General features: G+C 51.6%; 1 protein-coding gene across 2 annotated transcripts; it reads right to left on the bottom strand.

Annotated features, from left to right (window-relative positions):
* Window positions 1-7705: 7705 nt before the first annotated feature.
* Window positions 7706-18289, bottom strand: SYS1 (SYS1 golgi trafficking protein). 2 transcript variants are annotated; one of them, XM_075266962.1, is made up of 3 exons: window positions 18128-18289; window positions 10804-10909; window positions 7706-8352 (listed from the first exon to the last, which is right to left on the bottom strand). In XM_075266962.1, the coding sequence occupies exon 3, from the start codon at window positions 8306-8308 to the stop codon at window positions 7829-7831; it is 480 nt and encodes a 159-aa protein (XP_075123063.1). In that variant the 5' UTR covers window positions 8309-8352; window positions 10804-10909; window positions 18128-18289; the 3' UTR covers window positions 7706-7828. The 2 variants fall into 2 exon arrangements, with proteins under 2 accessions (XP_075123063.1, XP_075123062.1); XM_075266961.1 differs by having other exon boundaries at window positions 10861-10909.
* Between the last annotated feature and the right edge of the window lies 1 nt (window position 18290).

The following is an 18290-nucleotide window of genomic DNA, read 5'->3' as shown; positions in this document are numbered from 1 at the left end:
TCACTGAGGTTACAAAACCAATTTTGTGCTTCAGTAAGTCAGTAAAAAGTAGTTAGGAGTATTCAAATCAATAAAATGATAAGGGTGCCCATACTTTTGCACCGGTCAAATTTTGGTTTAATGCATATTGCGCATTTTCTGTTAGTACAATAAACCTCATTTCAATCCTGAAATATTACTGTGTCCATCAGTTATTAGATATATCAAACTGAAATGGCTGTTGCAAATACCAAAATATTTAGAACTAAAAATGATTAAGATTAATAGGGGTGCCCAAACTTTTTCATAGGACTGTAAGTGAATGGAGAGGCGATCATCCATGACATGGGATCCCTGGTCTTGTCATTGCGGGGTCCATGTGATCAAACCCTCAGCATTTATTGTCTATCCTGTGGCTAGGACTTTACAGAGGCGAGTCCTTCATCTGCACATGTGGCAGTGACCTGAACTTCTGCTATTGGTTTAATGGCTGCAGTGAGAATCTTATCAACAAAAACCTATGAAAAATGTTTTTCTAATGATATTTTATTAGTTTTTGTCTTCTGTGATATCAGACTGCAGAAGACGTTTAATAAGCGGAGGCCCATGGAAGGTGAGCAGACATAAACCAGTGTTACTCACCTCTCCCTGGCTCTGGGCGGACTCCATGACTGACACCAGGAACCGCTGAGACCTGCGACTTGGCCCAGTGGTCACGTGGTGTTGGGACGCACAGACACAATCATCACAACGCTGTGTGACCCCCCCCCCCCCCAACAGCTGAGGCCTCAGGGGTCCCCGTCTCTTCAGATCCCAGAGTATAATAGGAGTTCTGGGTGGCCACATTGGACCCGAACAAAACCCCCGGCTGAACTTCACAAAATGAATCTTACAAAAGTCGCCTAACACTGTATATGGGGCGTGACATAAATAATTGCCATTAGCTGTAATCAAGGTGCAATGCCCAGTCCTATACAGCGTGCACCCCTGCTGGTCCGGGGCTACCCCTACTGCAGATTAACAGCCAATTGGGCTCAGAGGGCACCATGTAATACTTCAGTTCACCTGTGGGGGCGCTGGACGGGAACTGAACACTGGCCTAAAGGTTCCTTCTCTAAATGCTGATCACTTAGGGCCGCCGGCCGGGTCCTGCGAGAGATTCCTCTACTAATGTGGATTGTATAGAGCGGAGGACTCTTTTATACATGATAAATTGTTGATATTGGGGAATTATATTTGGGGTAAAGCAGAAAAGTTATTACATATTCTATTAGATAGAGATGAGCTGCAATACCAGAGACGTCTGCTGCAGAAACTGGACCAAAGAGGCGCAGCAGAAAGTTCAGGGGTTTCTAGCAGACGATTCCAAAGCTCTAGGAAGAAGATTATACAATCCTGTTACCTGAGAAATACTGTAGATTATATTCTGCCTGTACCCCTGGATGTCACAGGAGAGCGCTGCCATCTACAGGAAGAACAGAGCCCTGCACTACATAGACCCGCAGTACACCACAGTCTGGATACAGATATACACTATAGATGTGTACAGAATATTTTCCAACATGTGAACTGTCAGGTATAATGACATATCATTGCAAAAGTCCCTGGGGGGAACTGCTGTACCCTCTGTGCATGAAAACTGGCATCGATGGGAACAAAATAGCTGCAGCACATCTTTGGCACATTTTTTTCACCACCACAGTCCTCTTTGGACACTTTGCAAAAATGGGTGTCAGGGTGCAGAGCATGGAGGGCGGGGGGAGGGGTGCACTGACCTGACAGCAGATATCCTGGACACTGTATAATCTATAACCTCAGATAGGAACCTGCACCAGATAGGCCCAGTCCTAAATGTTGTGGCCCGGACTGGTGGCCCTCGTGTGGTCATGTACGTGGGATGACAGAAATGAATGGGTCAGTGTGCTATCCGGAGAAACCTGAATAAACCTGAACTACACCACGGTCTGCAAGGGCCTGAGATTGTGCCCTGACAATATATCTGTACAGCGCTGCGGAATATGATGGCGCTACATAAGGAAATAATATTACATATAGGACGTCAGTTCAAGAACCGGTCACTAAGCTGGAGGAATCCATGAGTGCTGGAAATGGGGTGTGTGTATGTATGTATATACAGTGTGTGTGTATGTATATACAGTGTGTGTGTATGTATGTATATACAGTGTGTGTGTGTGTATGTATGTATATACAGTGTGTGTGTGTGTATGTATGTATATACAGTGTGTGTGTATGTATGTATATACAGTGTGTGTGTGTGTGTATGTATATACAGTGTGTGTGTGTGTATGTATATACAGTGTGTGTGTGTGTGTGTGTATGTATGTATATACATATATATATACACACACACACACTTTTTTTACACCTAGACTATTGTGTGGGGAGGAGTTTGCTGCACATTTTGCTCTTATACTTTATTAACCTTTTCTACCACCTTTCAGTAGGTGACACGTTCCATTGTTTCCCCGGTCGTGCTCCGTCCATAGTCACTGTGCACCGCCATTGTATACAGGTATAGCAGTTACCAAAGTGGCTGTATCTCCAGCTTTATACTCTCTAGAAGGTATACAAAGTATTCACAGCATTTGCTAACACTAGAAGGGCCGGACTATCAGCCTTCATATGACACTAAAAACACTTTTTAGGCCGAGGCCCGACGTTGCAGAAACGCAGCTTTTTTGTTGCAGAATTTGTTGTGTTTTTTGAGCCAAAGCCAAGAATGTCTACAGAAGGAATATATAGGAAGTTCTTCTACTTCTCCTTCTGCTCGATCCAGTCCTGGCTTTGGCTATAAAAAAACGCAGCAAAATCAGCTGCGTTTCTGCAACGTGGGGCTTTGGCCTTCGGAGGTAACACTGGAGCTCCAGACCCATTGAGTGACCCCTCACCTCCTTGGCCAATGCCAGACTATACATAGAGATAAAACCGCGGGAATACAGGACGGGCCCCTGCCAATGCTAACAGACTGGATTCACACAGCAGAACACAAAGATATTCCTTTTTTTTTTCCACCATCATATTCGGCCACAGGATTGCCATGATGGACGCTGGTGCAGGTCATCAACATTGCGGCTTTTCTCTGCCCATTAGAATGAATGCGAATCTGCAGTGAGATTGTGCAGGAGACTGATTTTTTTTCTCTCTGTTGTACTGCGATATCTGCCACCCACTGAAAGCAATGGGACGTAGATTTGGGACAGAAACCTCCGTGTGAACTTAGCCAAAGAGTTACGTCGGAGAACTTTAGAACCGATTGTCTATTAAAAGGAAGCAAAACAGGTTAGAAGAGATGGCCAGGACTCGTTCTGTTTGAGATTGCTGCAGAATGTGTTGTCTTTCTAGCCGATGCATTTAGGTGTGGTCATGTGACCATCCTCCCATATACCGGGCACACCATCACCTCCATTCTGCAGTCCGCACCGTTCTCCTGTGTGACAGCACCAGTATATAGTGCACATGATATAGTGAGGGTATACGGACACGCTACACACCAGACATGTCACCAACATACACAGCAGAAGGGCAGGGACGCAGAGAGGAGTCGGCCCACAATAAGTGACGAAGGTGATGGCGCCCGGAGAGTGGGCACAGCCGTCTGCACTGCCGGGTACACACACAAACACAGGAGGATCACATGACCACGGAGGTAATAATGTCATATATTAAAAATGAATTGACTAGCAAGATGAAGACAATCACAAAATCTGAGTCCTGGACATCCCATTTAATAATACAAACAAACCCCCCCCCCATCGTTACACATATACAATACTGAGAAAAGCCAAAACACCAAGAGCAAAGAGTAACGGAAACCCATAAAAATAGAAATAAGGGGTGCAAAAATAGATTTATTGTCAGTTCTTCCAAACCATCGTCTGTCATTCTGTTCAGCTTCTGCTACAAACGGCCGCATGGGCAGCAGTGGCAGAAGAATTAGGGATGGGGTGGGGAGTTTTTAGGGTGCACGTATTCTATGGGCTTCCTGTTAGGTATTCACAGCAATAGGTTACATGAATGTACATCCATAGGCCGGGGCTCCTGCAGATCCGCTCAGTGCCCCAAATCCTCAGGGAGTCTCCGGACGGATAAGACTTGGGCTCCATCAACGTCTCCTTGTGCAGAACTGAAGTAAGAAGCCGACCCTGTCTTTGTCACCCTCTTAAGGTCACTCACAAATTTTTTTTCTTCCCCACAAGAAAACAATGCGGATGATTTTACTGGGACTTGTTCTGAGGATCAGGCCCAGGAAACATTAGTAAAATCTTAGATTTATTCCTTTACCCCATCACAAGGCCGGAGCTCCGCGGCAGCAGCAGACAATAGCGGTGACAACATGGCGGGATTTGGGTTATTGTCTCATTTGAAAGTGTCCCAACCAACCTTGGGACAACGGTGACAGTCTAACGTTTGCAATGAGCCCCCCCCCCCCATCTCTCCAGATAGTGACTTGCTATGGACGATGCGTCGCTGTGCAGACCTTGCCTTAGGACACAGATATTTGCAATAGGTAAATCCAACAAGTATTCTTCAATGAATTTGCAGCTGAAATACAAGGATGAGTCGGATTTCTCCAGGGAAAATGGTTTTCTCTCGAGGCCGAAGAAGGTGAAAAAACAAACAAGCAAAACCTCACCCTCACCCGTCTCCGATGCACTGATGTCCCATCCCGCAGCCTAAGGAAAGGACCCAGGTCAGGTGAGGTATGACCGACGTTCCAGATCCTTTCCTTAGGCCACGGCGCTCACGTGCAGTAAAAACTTCCACCAGAAGAAGCCCCGGGATGAACAAGACAGTGGAGGGAGACACCGAAAACAGGTGAATGGTTTTTTTATTTTTTCACCTTCTCCAGCCTCAGGAGAAAAAAAGTTTTTCCTGGACAACCCCTTTAAGTGTAGCAAAAAAAAATAAAAAAAATAAATAAATCAAACACCAATTTTTGCACCTCAGAAGTAAAGTCTTGGCGATCTCCAGTTCTCCCATTACATGCTGAGCGCCGTCCACCACCAGCCTAGCTGCAGAATTGACCCCTGTTCTTGGGATTGGTGGTCAGATCCCCACTGATCAGGTATCTAGCCTATGGGTGGAGAATAACTACAATTCTATGGGAACAATTCCATGTGGAACAAAGAGAATCTGTCACCGCCATAGTGTCCTATATCGGTCCCATCAGCTTCAGTACAAAAACTGCAGTAAGACCTGCAACAAAAAAGTGCAACTTTTCTGCAAGGTGCGGCCTCAGCCTAAAACCTCCAACTATACAGGACAGATCCATGGAGGATGGGGAAGCCATTGTTCTGCCTGATCTGACGGCAGCAGAAAGCAGCCACAAGCCATAAAGATCAAGGACTCTAGAGCAGGTGCCGTCACTGAGATGACACCAGGACACGGCGCCCCCTGCTGTAATACTGCAGACATCCAGTAAATGCCCCAGCACTGGCGGTGAGGTCTCTATTACTGCTCTAGTGCTCTGAGTAACATTAGGTCACAGAGTCCCCATACAATCTGCAGCGGTTTTGGTTCTGAGCACATTTTTCCGTTTCAAATTGACTTGGAACGTAGACCAGGTATCAGTAGATAAGATGAGGGTTTAGCAACGTGCAAATGCTCAACCTGTAATGTCGCCTTATAAGACACAGAACTATATAAGTCATACAAAGCAGAAAAAACGCTTTTTTTATTTTACGCAGATTTTACTGTATTTTATTGAGCCAATGCAAAGAGGAGATTTAGCAGAAAAGGAGTCTGTCAGCAGGAAGGGAGTCTGTCAGCAGGAAAACCCGGATCAGACTAATGACAGCACCTTGTAAGGCGGCTTCTACACTTTCCAAAGATGTCTTATCCTTATTGCAGTTCCATTTTCATGAAAAATTAGGATTTTATTCTTATGCAAATTAGCTGACAAGGGCTTTAGGGGCGTGTCTTCTCCTGCTGGGGCTTCATTCTCTGTAATCTCTAAGTAATCGCCCCTAGCTGCCGCCTAGCACCCCCTCCCCATTGTTTGAGTGACATCTTCCACACTTTTCTCTAGACAACCTAAGTGCAGACAGAGAAGGAAGCCTCCGCAGGAGAAGAAACGGGGCTAAACCTTCATTTGCATAAGAATAAAATGCTGATTTTCATTAAAATGGAGCTGCAAGAAGAATAAGAAAGACATCTTAGGAAAGTGTAGTATCCGCCCTACAAGGTCCTGTCACAAGTCCTTCCCATAGATTTCCGATTCCTTTTTAAGATATTTCCGGCTTTGTCTCCAAAAACTCAGAAAAATCTGTAGTAACAAACAAACGCAGATGTTCTGCAACGTGTGGCCTTGGCCTAAATCCTCCATCAGCAGCTTCTTCTCAAACTCCAACTATATCTATGAACACAGCGCAGGCCCTAGGGCAGGGGTCGGCAACCTATGAGGTCCTCGGAGTGCCGGACAATAATTGTAAGGCTGACGACCTCTACACTAAAGTCATCTAGCACAAACATAGAGGTGCTGCCATACTGCGCTCCCAGCCACACGTGCTTACCGCTATTTGCCTGGATACACATGTGATTTTCCATTAGAAGTGATGTAAGTACATGTGTAACCCATAATTAGTGATAATGTATGTGACTGGGAGCAGAGGGAGGTAATACCTGTAGGGGGCGACACACAATGTTCCTGGGTGCTGCATGTAGTCCCCAGTTGTCAGTAACTTCAGTTTTCTGTAAGGGCGGGTTCACACCGGCACCCGGTCCCCACTTTGTGGGTTTCCGTCTTCTGCCTGAGAAACTAGACAGGAGACAGAAACCCAGCAGTCAGTGTCCGCCCGTGAGCGTCTTCAGATCTCTGCGGCAAAACTGTTTTTTCTTTTTTAACCGGTCACAAAGTCCTGCAGGTCCGACTATGTCCAGTAAAAAAAACCCAAAAACTGTTTCACTGCAGAGAGGAAGAAGACGCTGACAGGCGGACACTTTGCAAACCCATTCAAGTGATTGGGTTTGAAAACTGACTGCTGGTTTTTGTCTCCTGTCCAGTTTCTTGGGCAGGAAACAGAGACCTGCAAAGTGGAGACCGGGCGCAGGTGTGACCCCGCCCTCAGGGAAACGGGGAATATATATATATATATATATATATATATATATATATATATATATATATATTTGGTGGGCAGTGAGAAGGGGGCGTGTCCTACACCTCGGCTCTAGCAGAGCACTGAAGCGACGCTCCGTCTACATTTACTACACTTAGTCACGGAAGTTGGGGCCGGCTGCTGTGACAGCCAGGGGTTGCCGACCTCTGCCATAGGGGATGGATGAGCAACGGATCTAAATGTGCCAATCCCTACTCCTCTTTATAACCAAGAATCGCCCCAAAACTGAACTGTATGGACGCTTTGATCTGTACTGAGGTTCTGTCCACACAACATGGCTGCTGCAAGTGGCTGAAACCCCAATTGAAGGTAGTACCTCAGATTTACTGCAAAATCACATGGTCATTGTACATGATGCAGGAGATGGTTTTTGCCCACGTCGTCCTACTGAAAGTATCTGATTTCTGCTCTGACGACTCTACTATACCAGTGTATTATCTACAGGATGTCCTCACTATCGGCATCAGTATCATCTTGCAGAAAAGATGCCGAAACCTTTCATTCTCCTCCAAGACGGCTCTTGCAAGTTTGAGTGGACAAGGAAAGAACCTGCAATGTAAGTGCGCTCGCTCACAGCTTAGATGATCTCAGTTACTTTGCAGCTTTAATTCTAGAAGTAGTTTTAACCAAACTCCAGAAACCATTAGCAGATCTAACAGTGTGGAGGATAAATACTGAAGTATAAGAAACATGGGAGAGGGTTGCGGAGTCTACACATTAGACTTGGGGGCAGAATTGAGGGGGATCTCATTGAGTTCAGTCCGCAGACACAGATACTCGCCAGTCACTGCCATGAGGCCGATGCAAACAAACATCAGCAGCCACCAAGTGATTGTGCTCGGGAACTGAGCGTTATATATCCAACATCCCAACATGTGGAAAAGATGGACGGTCACCGTGAAGTCCAGACACTGCTTTCCCCTGCGGATAAAGTAGAGCAGTCCCAAAGCGCAGGTTAAAGAGTTCAAGATGAAAGCCATCATGGTGATCCTCCCGTGCACTGAAGAAAATCCCAAAAGTTCAAAACTGAAGAGCTGGTCAAGGGAAGGGCTGTAGTGAATCAACAGGTCCAGTAATGCAATCCAGAGGCCCAGGCAGCCATAGTAGATGAACTGCATCAGCGCGATCTGAGAGACGATCAGGACGGGATCCCACACGTAGCTCCGGAACTGTCCGGCCATTCTCATCATACAGTATTTAAGAAACGACAGGGGAAGAGCTCAGGAGATTATGGCTGAAGAAGAAAACATAAGTACGTATAATATAGAAGAGTGTGACAACAAAGCAAGTGCACAGAAGACAATACATAGAAGTCAATGGGGTATAAGAAGCCACTGCAGCAGACAGGAGAGCACGGGCCATGACTGGTGGAACCAGGAACTGACAAGACGATTAACAGAGGAACAGAACAGGTATAGGAAAAAATCCTCAGAACTATTATTATTACTTTATTATAACAGAAATGGAGCGATGTCCTCACCAATGTGCGGTATTATACACCGTTACAATGCCGCGCACTCTTGGCTTTCCCTTTTTGTCTCCCGGGGCTGAGATATCTGTGTCATTAGTTTTGGCACCGATATATCCCCACTGTCAGAAGGACAGACCTCACAGCCTAGCACAGGGGGTGAGAACATCCCTCCTGACAGTACAAGGCTATGATAGGGTGCAGCCGGGGGGAGGGCGCTCATTACTGCTCAGTGATGACCCCAGGCTGTAAGGCCCCGCCCATCTGACTAAAGGGAAATATCAGGGTCATATAATCCCGCACATGTGAGGACATAAAAGGTCCTCTTTAAAGAACCTGACAAACTGTAGGCCGGTGCACATGGGCAAATTGCAGAGAAGTGCTGATCAAATCTGTGATATAGTGACAATCTATGGGGACCTAGTGCACCTCCCTATACCCTCCATTTTATCCAGGGGCACATCGTTTTTTTTTGTTTTTTTTTACCCTCATGGAATGAGTCTGTATTAGAGAACAATGAAATGACGCAGTGTGTTCTGGCAGAGCGCACTATAGACGTATTCTGCAGAATGTTTGGATGCTACACAAATACAAATCTCATCCACATGATGCCCTGGAAGTGTAAACCTGCAGCATGTCAGTGATTTCTCCAGATCTGTGGCCTTCAACCATTGCAATGCAGGGAACCCACAGTAACATCTAGGGGTGAGCTATATCTGGGGGTGAGCTATATCTGGGGGTGAGCTATATCTGGGGGTGAGCTATATCTGGGGGTGAGCTATATCTGGGGGTGAGCTATATCTGGGGGTGAGCTATATCTGGGGGTGAGCTATATCTGGGGGTGAGCTATATCTGGGGGTGAGCTATATCTGGGGGTGAGCTATATCTGGGGGTGAGCTATATCTGGGGGTGAGCTATATCTGGGGGTGAGCTATATCTGGGGGTGAGCTATATCTGGGGGTGAGCTATATCTGGGGGTGAGCTATATCTGGGGGTGAGCTATATCTGGGGGTGAGCTATATCTGGGGGTGAGTTATATCTGGGGGTGAGCTATATCTGGGGGTGAGCTATATCTGGGGGTGAGTTATATCTGGGGGTGAGCTATATCTGGGGGTGAGCTATATCTGGGGGTGAGCTATATCTGGGGGTGAGTTATATCTGGGGGGTGAGCTATATCTGGGGGGTGAGCTATATCTGGGGGTGAGCTATATCTGGGGGTGAGTTATATCTGGGGGGTGAGCTATATCTGGGGGGTGAGCTATATCTGGGGGTGAGCTATATCTGGGGGTGAGCTATATCTGGGGGTGAGCTATATCTGGGGGTGAGCTATATCTGGGGGTGAGCTATATCTGGGGGTGAGCTATATCTGGGGGTGAGCTATATCTGGGGGTGAGCTATATCTGGGGGGTGAGCTATATCTGGGGGGTGAGCTATATCTGGGGGTGAGCTATATCTGGGGGTGAGTTATATCTGGGGGGTGAGCTATATCTGGGGGTGAGCTATATCTGGGGGTGAGCTATATCTGGGGGTGAGCTATATCTGGGGGTGAGCTATATCTGGGGGTGAGCTATATCTGGGGGTGAGTTATATCTGGGGGGTGAGCTATATCTGGGGGGTGAGCTATATCTGGGGGTGAGCTATATCTGGGGGTGAGCTATATCTGGGGGTGAGCTATATCTGGGGGTGAGCTATATCTAGGGGTGAGCTATATCTGGGGGGTGAGCTATATCTGGGGGTGAGTTATATCTGGGGGTGAGTTATATCTGGGGGGTGAGCTATATCTAGGGGTGAGCTATATCTGGGGGTGAGCTATATCTGGGGGTGAGCTATATCTGGGGGTGAGCTATATCTGGGGGTGAGCTATATCTGGGGGTGAGCTATATCTGGGGGTGAGCTATATCTGGGGGTGAGCTATATCTGGGGGTGAGCTATATCTGGGGGTGAGCTATATCTGGGGGTGAGCTATATCTGGGGGTGAGCTATATCTGGGGGTGAGCTATATCTGGGGGTGAGCTATATCTGGGGGTGAGCTATATCTGGGGGTGAGCTATATCTGGGGGTGAGCTATATCTGGGGGTGAGCTATATCTGGGGGTGAGCTATATCTGGGGGTGAGCTATATCTGGGGGTGAGCTATATCTGGGGTGAGCTCTGGCGCCTTGCAGGAAAATCCTGCCACGTGTTTATCTGACGTGGCCTGGCCTTAGGGTGACGTTACCTGCGGCCTTGTTACAGAAGTTACGTATTTCAGTGAATGGCAGGATCCTTTCCTCACCTGGCATGAACTTCCTCTTGTTGAAGACACCGGGAGATACGTAACAGACCTAAAAGGAGAAAACATACACTGTTAATAAATAATACACCCCCCCCCCCCAAAAAAAAAACAAAAAAACAAAAACCAAAAGAGTGAGTTTCCTGAGTTGTAAGCCCCGGGGCTGTGGGTTATTAGGCTACAGCCTGACTCTGTCGGCCATAAGCAGTAAAGATCCTCTAATTCATTAAAAGACCAGTGACTTCCTAACTATCGGTAATTACTGTAATTATGTAACCATGTGATTTAGAAGCCGGAGACTAATTACTCCTCCTCCTGTGACTGCAGAGCCCTGGAGCCCCATCACTAACTAACAGCAGGTATCTGGCCCTTTAATATACTCTAGATCTGTGTTTGCTGTCAGTGAGTGAGACTTTCTTCTTCTGAGGGGCAGACGCTCATACAAACCTAATATTTCTTAGTGCTCAGTGTCTGCGTCGATTGTATCAAGACACGATAATCATCTGAGCCCCTCACAGTAAAGAAGACCCTTCACCACCTCCAATACGTTCAGCGCTCCAGCTAATAGACACACGTCTGCTGATTTCAGCAGTTGGAATTTTCTCTCTAGTCCCCACCGTTCCTGAGCAATCAGTGCTGTTAGTTTTGGTGCCTGATGTGCTATGTAAGCTCTGTAATGTCAGGTGGGTGGGGCCAGGCAGGGGTTTGATTGAGAGCTCCAATCAGAGAAAAATTCCAATTGCACCAGAATCAGAGGAGCAACGACTATTAACAGATACTGGAAATGGTACACGTGGAGAAAGGTCGTCTTTAAAACAAATCACTTTCTGGACACAAGTGGAGCAAACCCTCAGCTGTGAGTAGCTCCAGTCCATGCTAATGTTCTGCCCTTGGCTGCCAATAGAAATGTCTCCGGTCTTAGAGGGCAGATCTGTGGAGGACGCGAGAGTCAGAGGATTGGAGAAGGTTTCTGGGTCTTTATAGGAATCCTCCTCCCCTGAGCGCTGGCTGAGACTTGTGGTTCTCCTCACCTAAGGGGCCGCGTCTGGCTGAGACTTGTGGTTCTCCACACCTAAGGGGCCGTCCTCTGGCTGAGACTTGTGGTTCTCCTCACCTAAGGGGCCGCCGTCTGGCTGAGACTTGTGGTTCTCCTCACCTAAGGGGCCGCGTCTGGCTGAGACTTGTGGTTCTCCTCACCTAAGGGGCCGCCGTCTGGCTGAGACTTGTGGTTCTCCTCACCTCAGGGGCCGCCGTCTGGCTGAGACTTGTGGTTCTCCTCACCTAAGGGGCCGCCGTCTGGCTGAGACTTGTGGTTCTCCTCACCTAAGGGGCCGCCATCTGGCTGAGACTTGTGGTTCTCCTCACCTAAGGGGCCGCCGTCTGGCTGAGACTTGTGGTTCTCCTCACCTCAGGGGCCGCCGTCTGGCTGAGACTTGTGGTTCTCCTCACCTAAGGGGCCGCCATCTGGCTGAGACTTGTGGTTCTCCTCACCTAAGGGGCCGCGTCTGGCTGAGACTTGTGGTTCTCCTCACCTAAGGGGCCGCGTCTGGCTGAGACTTGTGGTTCTCCACACCTAAGGGGCCGCCATCTGGCTGAGACTTGTGGTTCTCCTCACCTAAGGGGCCGCGTCTGGCTGAGACTTGTGGTTCTCCACACCTAAGGGGCCGCCGTCTGGCTGAGACTTGTGGTTCTCACCTAAGGGGCCGTCCTCTGGCTGAGACTTGTGGTTCTCCACACCTAAGGGGCCGCGTCTGGCTGAGACTTGTGGTTCTCCTCACCTAAGGGGCCGCGTCTGGCTGAGACTTGTGGTTCTCCTCACCTAAGGGGCCGTCCTCTGGCTGAGACTTGTGGTTCTCCTCACCTAAGGGGCCGCCGTCTGGCTGAGACTTGTGGTTCTCCACACCTAAGGGGCCGTCCTCTGGCTGAGACTTGTGGTTCTCCTCACCTAAGGGGCCGCCGTCTGGCTGAGACTTGTGGTTCTCCACACCTAAGGGGCCGCGTCTGGCTGGGACTTGTGGTTCTCCACACCTCAGGGGCCGCGTCTGGCTGAGACTTGTGGTTCTCCACACCTAAGGGGCCGCGTCTGGCTGGGACTTGTGGTTCTCCACACCTAAGGGGCCGCATCTGGCTGAGACTTGTGGTTCTCCACACCTAAGGGGCCGCCGTCTGGCTGAGACTTGTGGTTCTCCTCACCTAAGGGGCCGCGTCTGGCTGAGACTTGTGGTTCTCCACACCTAAGGGGCCGCATCTGGCTGAGACTTGTGGTTCTCCACACCTAAGGGGCCGCCGTCTGGCTGAGACTTGTGGTTCTCCACACCTAAGGGGCCGCGTCTGGCTGGGACTTGTGGTTCTCCACACCTAAGGGGCCGCGTCTGGCTGAGACTTGTGGTTCTCCACACCTAAGGGGCCGCGTCTGGCTGAGACTTGTGGTTCTCCTCACCTAAGGGGCCGCGTCTGGCTGAGACTTGTGGTTCTCCTCACCTAAGGGGCCGCCGTCTGGCTGAGACTTGTGGTTCTCCACACCTAAGGGGCCACCATCTGGCTGAGACTTGTGGTTCTCCTCACCTAAGGGGCCGCGTCTGGCTGAGACTTGTGGTTCTCCTCACCTAAGGGGCCGCCGTCTGGCTGGGACTTGTGGTTCTCACCTAAGGGGCCGCGTCTGGCTGAGACTTGTGGTTCTCCACACCTAAGGGGCCACCATCTGGCTGGGACTTGTGGTTCTCCTCACCTAAGGGGCCGCGTCTGGCTGAGACTTCTGGTTCTCCTCACCTAAGGGGCCGCGTCTGGCTGAGACTTGTGGTTCTCCACACCTAAGGGGCCACCATCTGGCTGAGACTTGTGGTTCTCCTCACCTAAGGGGCCGCGTCTGGCTGGGACTTGTGGTTCTCCACACCTAAGGGGCCGCCATCTGGCTGAGACTTGTGGTTCTCCTCACCTAAGGGGCCGCCATCTGGCTGAGACTTGTGGTTCTCCTCACCTAAGGGGCCGCGTCTGGCTGAGACTTGTGGTTCTCCACACCTAAGGGGTCGCCGTCTGGCTGAGACTTGTGGTTCTCCACACCTAAGGGGCCGCCGTCTGGCTGAGACTTGTGGTTCTCCACACCTAAGGGGCCGCGTCTGGCTGAGACTTGTGGTTCTCCTCACCTAAGGGGCCGTCCTCTGGCTGAGACTTGTGGTTCTCCTCACCTAAGGGGCCGCCGTCTGGCTGAGACTTGTGGTTCTCCTCACCTAAGGGGCCGCCGTCTGGCTGAGACTTGTGGTTCTCCACACCTAAGGGGCCACCATCTGGCTGGGACTTGTGGTTCTCCTCACCTAAGGGGCCGCGTCTGGCTGAGACTTCTGGTTCTCCTCACCTAAGGGGCCACCATCTGGCTGAGACTTGTGGTTCTCCACACCTAAGGGGCCGCGTCTGGCTGGGACTTGTGGTTCTCACCTAAGGGGCCACCATCTGGCTGGGACTTGTGGTTCTCCTCACCTAAGGGGCCACCATCTGGCTGAGACTTGTGGTTCTCCTCACCTAAGGGGCCGCGTCTGGCTGGGACTTGTGGTTCTCACCTAAGGGGCCGCGTCTGGCTGAGACTTGTGGTTCTCCACACCTAAGGGGCCACCATCTGGCTGGGACTTGTGGTTCTCCTCACCTAAGGGGCCGCGTCTGGCTGAGACTTCTGGTTCTCCTCACCTAAGGGGCCACCATCTGGCTGAGACTTGTGGTTCTCCTCACCTAAGGGGCCGCCGTCTGGCTGAGACTTGTGGTTCTCCACACCTAAGGGGCCACCATCTGGCTGAGACTTGTTGTTCTCCTCACCTAAGGGGCCGCGTCTGGCTGAGACTTGTGGTTCTCCACACCTAAGGGGCCGCGTCTGGCTGGGACTTGTGGTTCTCACCTAAGGGGCCACGTCTGGCTGAGACTTGTGGTTCTCCACACCTAAGGGGCCGCGTCTGGCTGGGACTTGTGGTTCTCCTCACCTAAGGGGCCGCGTCTGGCTGAGACTTCTGGTTCTCCTCACCTAAGGGGCCGCCGTCTGGCTGAGACTTGTGGTTCTCACCTAAGGGGCCGCCATCTGGCTGAGACTTGTGGTTCTCCTCACCTAAGGGGTCGCCGTCTGGCTGAGACTTGTGGTTCTCCTCACCTAAGGGGCCGCGTCTGGCTGGGACTTGTGGTTCTCACCTAAGGGGCCGCGTCTGGCTGAGACTTGTGGTTCTCCACACCTAAGGGGCCGCCATCTGGCTGGGACTTGTGGTTCTCCTCACCTAAGGGGCCACCATCTGGCTGAGACTTGTGGTTCTCCTCACCTAAGGGGCCGCCGTCTGGCTGAGACTTGTGGTTCTCCTCACCTAAGGGGCCGCCATCTGGCTGGGACTTGTGGTTCTCCTCACCTAAGGGGCCACCATCTGGCTGAGACTTGTGGTTCTCCTCACCTAAGGGGCCGCGTCTGGCTGGGACTTGTGGTTCTCACCTAAGGGGCCACCATCTGGCTGAGACTTGTGGTTCTCCACACCTAAGGGGCCGCGTCTGGCTGGGACTTGTGGTTCTCACCTAAGGGGCCGCGTCTGGCTGAGACTTGTGGTTCTCCACACCTAAGGGGCCACCATCTGGCTGGGACTTGTGGTTCTCCTCACCTAAGGGGCCGCGTCTGGCTGAGACTTCTGGTTCTCCTCACCTAAGGGGCCACCATCTGGCTGAGACTTGTGGTTCTCCTCACCTAAGGGGCCGCGTCTGGCTGAGACTTCTGGTTCTCCTCACCTAAGGGGCCACCATCTGGCTGAGACTTGTGGTTCTCCACACCTAAGGGGCCACCATCTGGCTGAGACTTGTGGTTCTCCTCACCTAAGGGGCCGCCGTCTGGCTGAGACTTGTGGTTCTCCTCACCTAAGGGGCCACGTCTGGCTGAGACTTGTGGTTCTCCTCACCTAAGGGGCCGCGTCTGGCTGAGACTTGTGGTTCTCCTCACCTAAGGGGCCGCCGTCTGGCTGAGACTTGTGGTTCTCCACACCTAAGGGGCCACCATCTGGCTGAGACTTGTGGTTCTCCACACCTAAGGGGCCGCGTCTGGCTGGGACTTGTGGTTCTCCACACCTAAGGGGCCGCCATCTGGCTGAGACTTGTGGTTCTCCACACCTAAGGGGCCGCGTCTGGCTGGGACTTGTGGTTCTCCACACCTAAGGGGCCACCATCTGGCTGAGACTTGTGGTTCTCCACACCTAAGGGGCCGCGTCTGGCTGAGACTTGTGGTTCTCCACACCTAAGGGGCCGCGTCTGGCTGAGACTTGTGGTTCTCCTCACCTAAGGGGCCGCGTCTGGCTGGGACTTGTGGTTCTCCTCACCTAAGGGGCCGCGTCTGGCTGAGACTTGTGGTTCTCCTCACCTAAGGGGCCGCCGTCTGGCTGAGACTTGTGGTTCTCCACACCTAAGGGGCCACCATCTGGCTGAGACTTGTGGTTCTCCACACCTAAGGGGCCGCCGTCTGGCTGGGACTTGTGGTTCTCCACACCTCAGGGGCCGCGTCTGGCTGAGACTTGTGGTTCTCCACACCTAAGGGGCCGCGTCTGGCTGAGACTTGTGGTTCTCCTCACCTAAGGGGCCGCCGTCTGGCTGAGACTTGTGGTTCTCCACACCTAAGGGGCCGCGTCTGGCTGAGACTTGTGGTTCTCCTCACCTAAGGGGTCGCCGTCTGGCTGAGACTTGTGGTTCTCCTCACCTAAGGGGCCGCCGTCTGGCTGAGACTTGTGGTTCTCCACACCTAAGGGGCCGCGTCTGGCTGAGACTTGTGGTTCTCCACACCTAAGGGGCCGCCGTCTGGCTGAGACTTGTGGTTCTCCTCACCTAAGGGGCCGCGTCTGGCTGAGACTTGTGGTTCTCCTCACCTAAGGGGCCACCATCTGGCTGAGACTTGTGGTTCTCCTCACCTAAGGGGCCGCGTCTGGCTGAGACTTCTGGTTCTCCACACCTAAGGGGCCACCATCTGGCTGAGACTTGTGGTTCTCCACATCTAAGGGGCCGCGTCTGGCTGAGACTTGTGGTTCTCCACACCTAAGGGGTCGCCGTCTGGCTGAGACTTGTGGTTCTCCTCACCTAAGGGGCCGCGTCTGGCTGAGACTTGTGGTTCTCCTCACCTAAGGGGCCGCGTCTGGCTGAGACTTGTGGTTCTCCTCACCTAAGGGGCCGCGTCTGGCTGAGACTTGTGGTTCTCACCTAAGGGGCCACCATCTGGCTGGGACTTGTGGTTCTCACCTAAGGGGCCGCCGTCTGGCTGGGACTTGTGGTTCTCCTCACCTAAGGGGCCGCGTCTGGCTGAGACTTGTGGTTCTCCTCACCTAAGGGGCCGTCCTCTGGCTGGGACTTGTGGTTCTCACCTAAGGGGCCGCCGTCTGGCTGGGACTTGTGGTTCTCCACACCTCAGGGGCCGCGTCTGGCTGAGACTTGTGGTTCTCCACACCTAAGGGGCCACCATCTGGCTGAGACTTGTGGTTCTCCTCACCTCAGGGGCCGCGTCTGGCTGGGACTTGTGGTTCTCCACACCTCAGGGGCCGCGTCTGGCTGAGACTTGTGGTTCTCCACACCTAAGGGGCCGCGTCTGGCTGAGACTTGTGGTTCTCCACACCTAAGGGGCCACCATCTGGCTGAGACTTGTGGTTCTCCTCACCTAAGGGGCCGCCGTCTGGCTGAGACTTGTGGTTCTCCACACCTAAGGGGCCGCGTCTGGCTGAGACTTGTGGTTCTCCACACCTAAGGGGCCGCCGTCTGGCTGAGACTTGTGGTTCTCCACACCTAAGGGGCCGCGTCTGGCTGAGACTTGTGGTTCTCCACACCTAAGGGGCCGCCGTCTGGCTGAGACTTGTGGTTCTCCACACCTAAGGGGCCACCATCTGGCTGAGACTTGTGGTTCTCCTCACCTAAGGGGCCGCGTCTGGCTGAGACTTGTGGTTCTCCTCACCTAAGGGGCCACCATCTGGCTGAGACTTGTGGTTCTCCACACAATTAGATGACCTGCCATCTGACACATCTCAGACTGTGAACCTTCCCTTTAAGGAGTTCAGTTCTCCATCCCCAGACTGGCAGTATAAAGCATGGTGGAGCGCACCTCAGCCGCAGGGTCCTGTGTGAATCCCAGGCTCTCACACTCACATCTGGATCCCGCCATTGTGCTGTGGACGGAGTAACTTCAGGAGCATTGAATACAGTTGGACAGCCACCGCACAGCACACGCCGCTCCCTAGCGTTAGACACCATCTCCATCCACACCGAGAAGGCAGAGCCGGCCGTTACTCACCTCATTGTCTCCGTAGACTACAGACTCCCCCCTGACACCCGCTCCGGACTCCTCTGTCTCCTGCCATCGCACCGGCCACACAAATGCGTCACTTCCGCTCTAGCCGCCAGCGCCATCGCCGTGCCGGAAATGACGTCACCTAGCACACATCACACACTTCCGG

The sequence above is a fragment of the Leptodactylus fuscus genome, chromosome 3 (assembly GCF_031893055.1).
Source record: "Leptodactylus fuscus isolate aLepFus1 chromosome 3, aLepFus1.hap2, whole genome shotgun sequence".
Lineage (NCBI taxonomy): Eukaryota > Metazoa > Chordata > Amphibia > Anura > Leptodactylidae > Leptodactylus > Leptodactylus fuscus.
Note: the sequence above shows the minus strand (reverse complement) of the source record. Positions and strands in the feature narration are given on the sequence as shown.

Coding starts and splice junctions, on each gene's coding strand:
- SYS1 (XM_075266962.1), bottom strand. CDS start 8,308: ATGATGAGAATGGCCGGACAGTTCCGGAGCTACGTGTGGGATCCCGTC.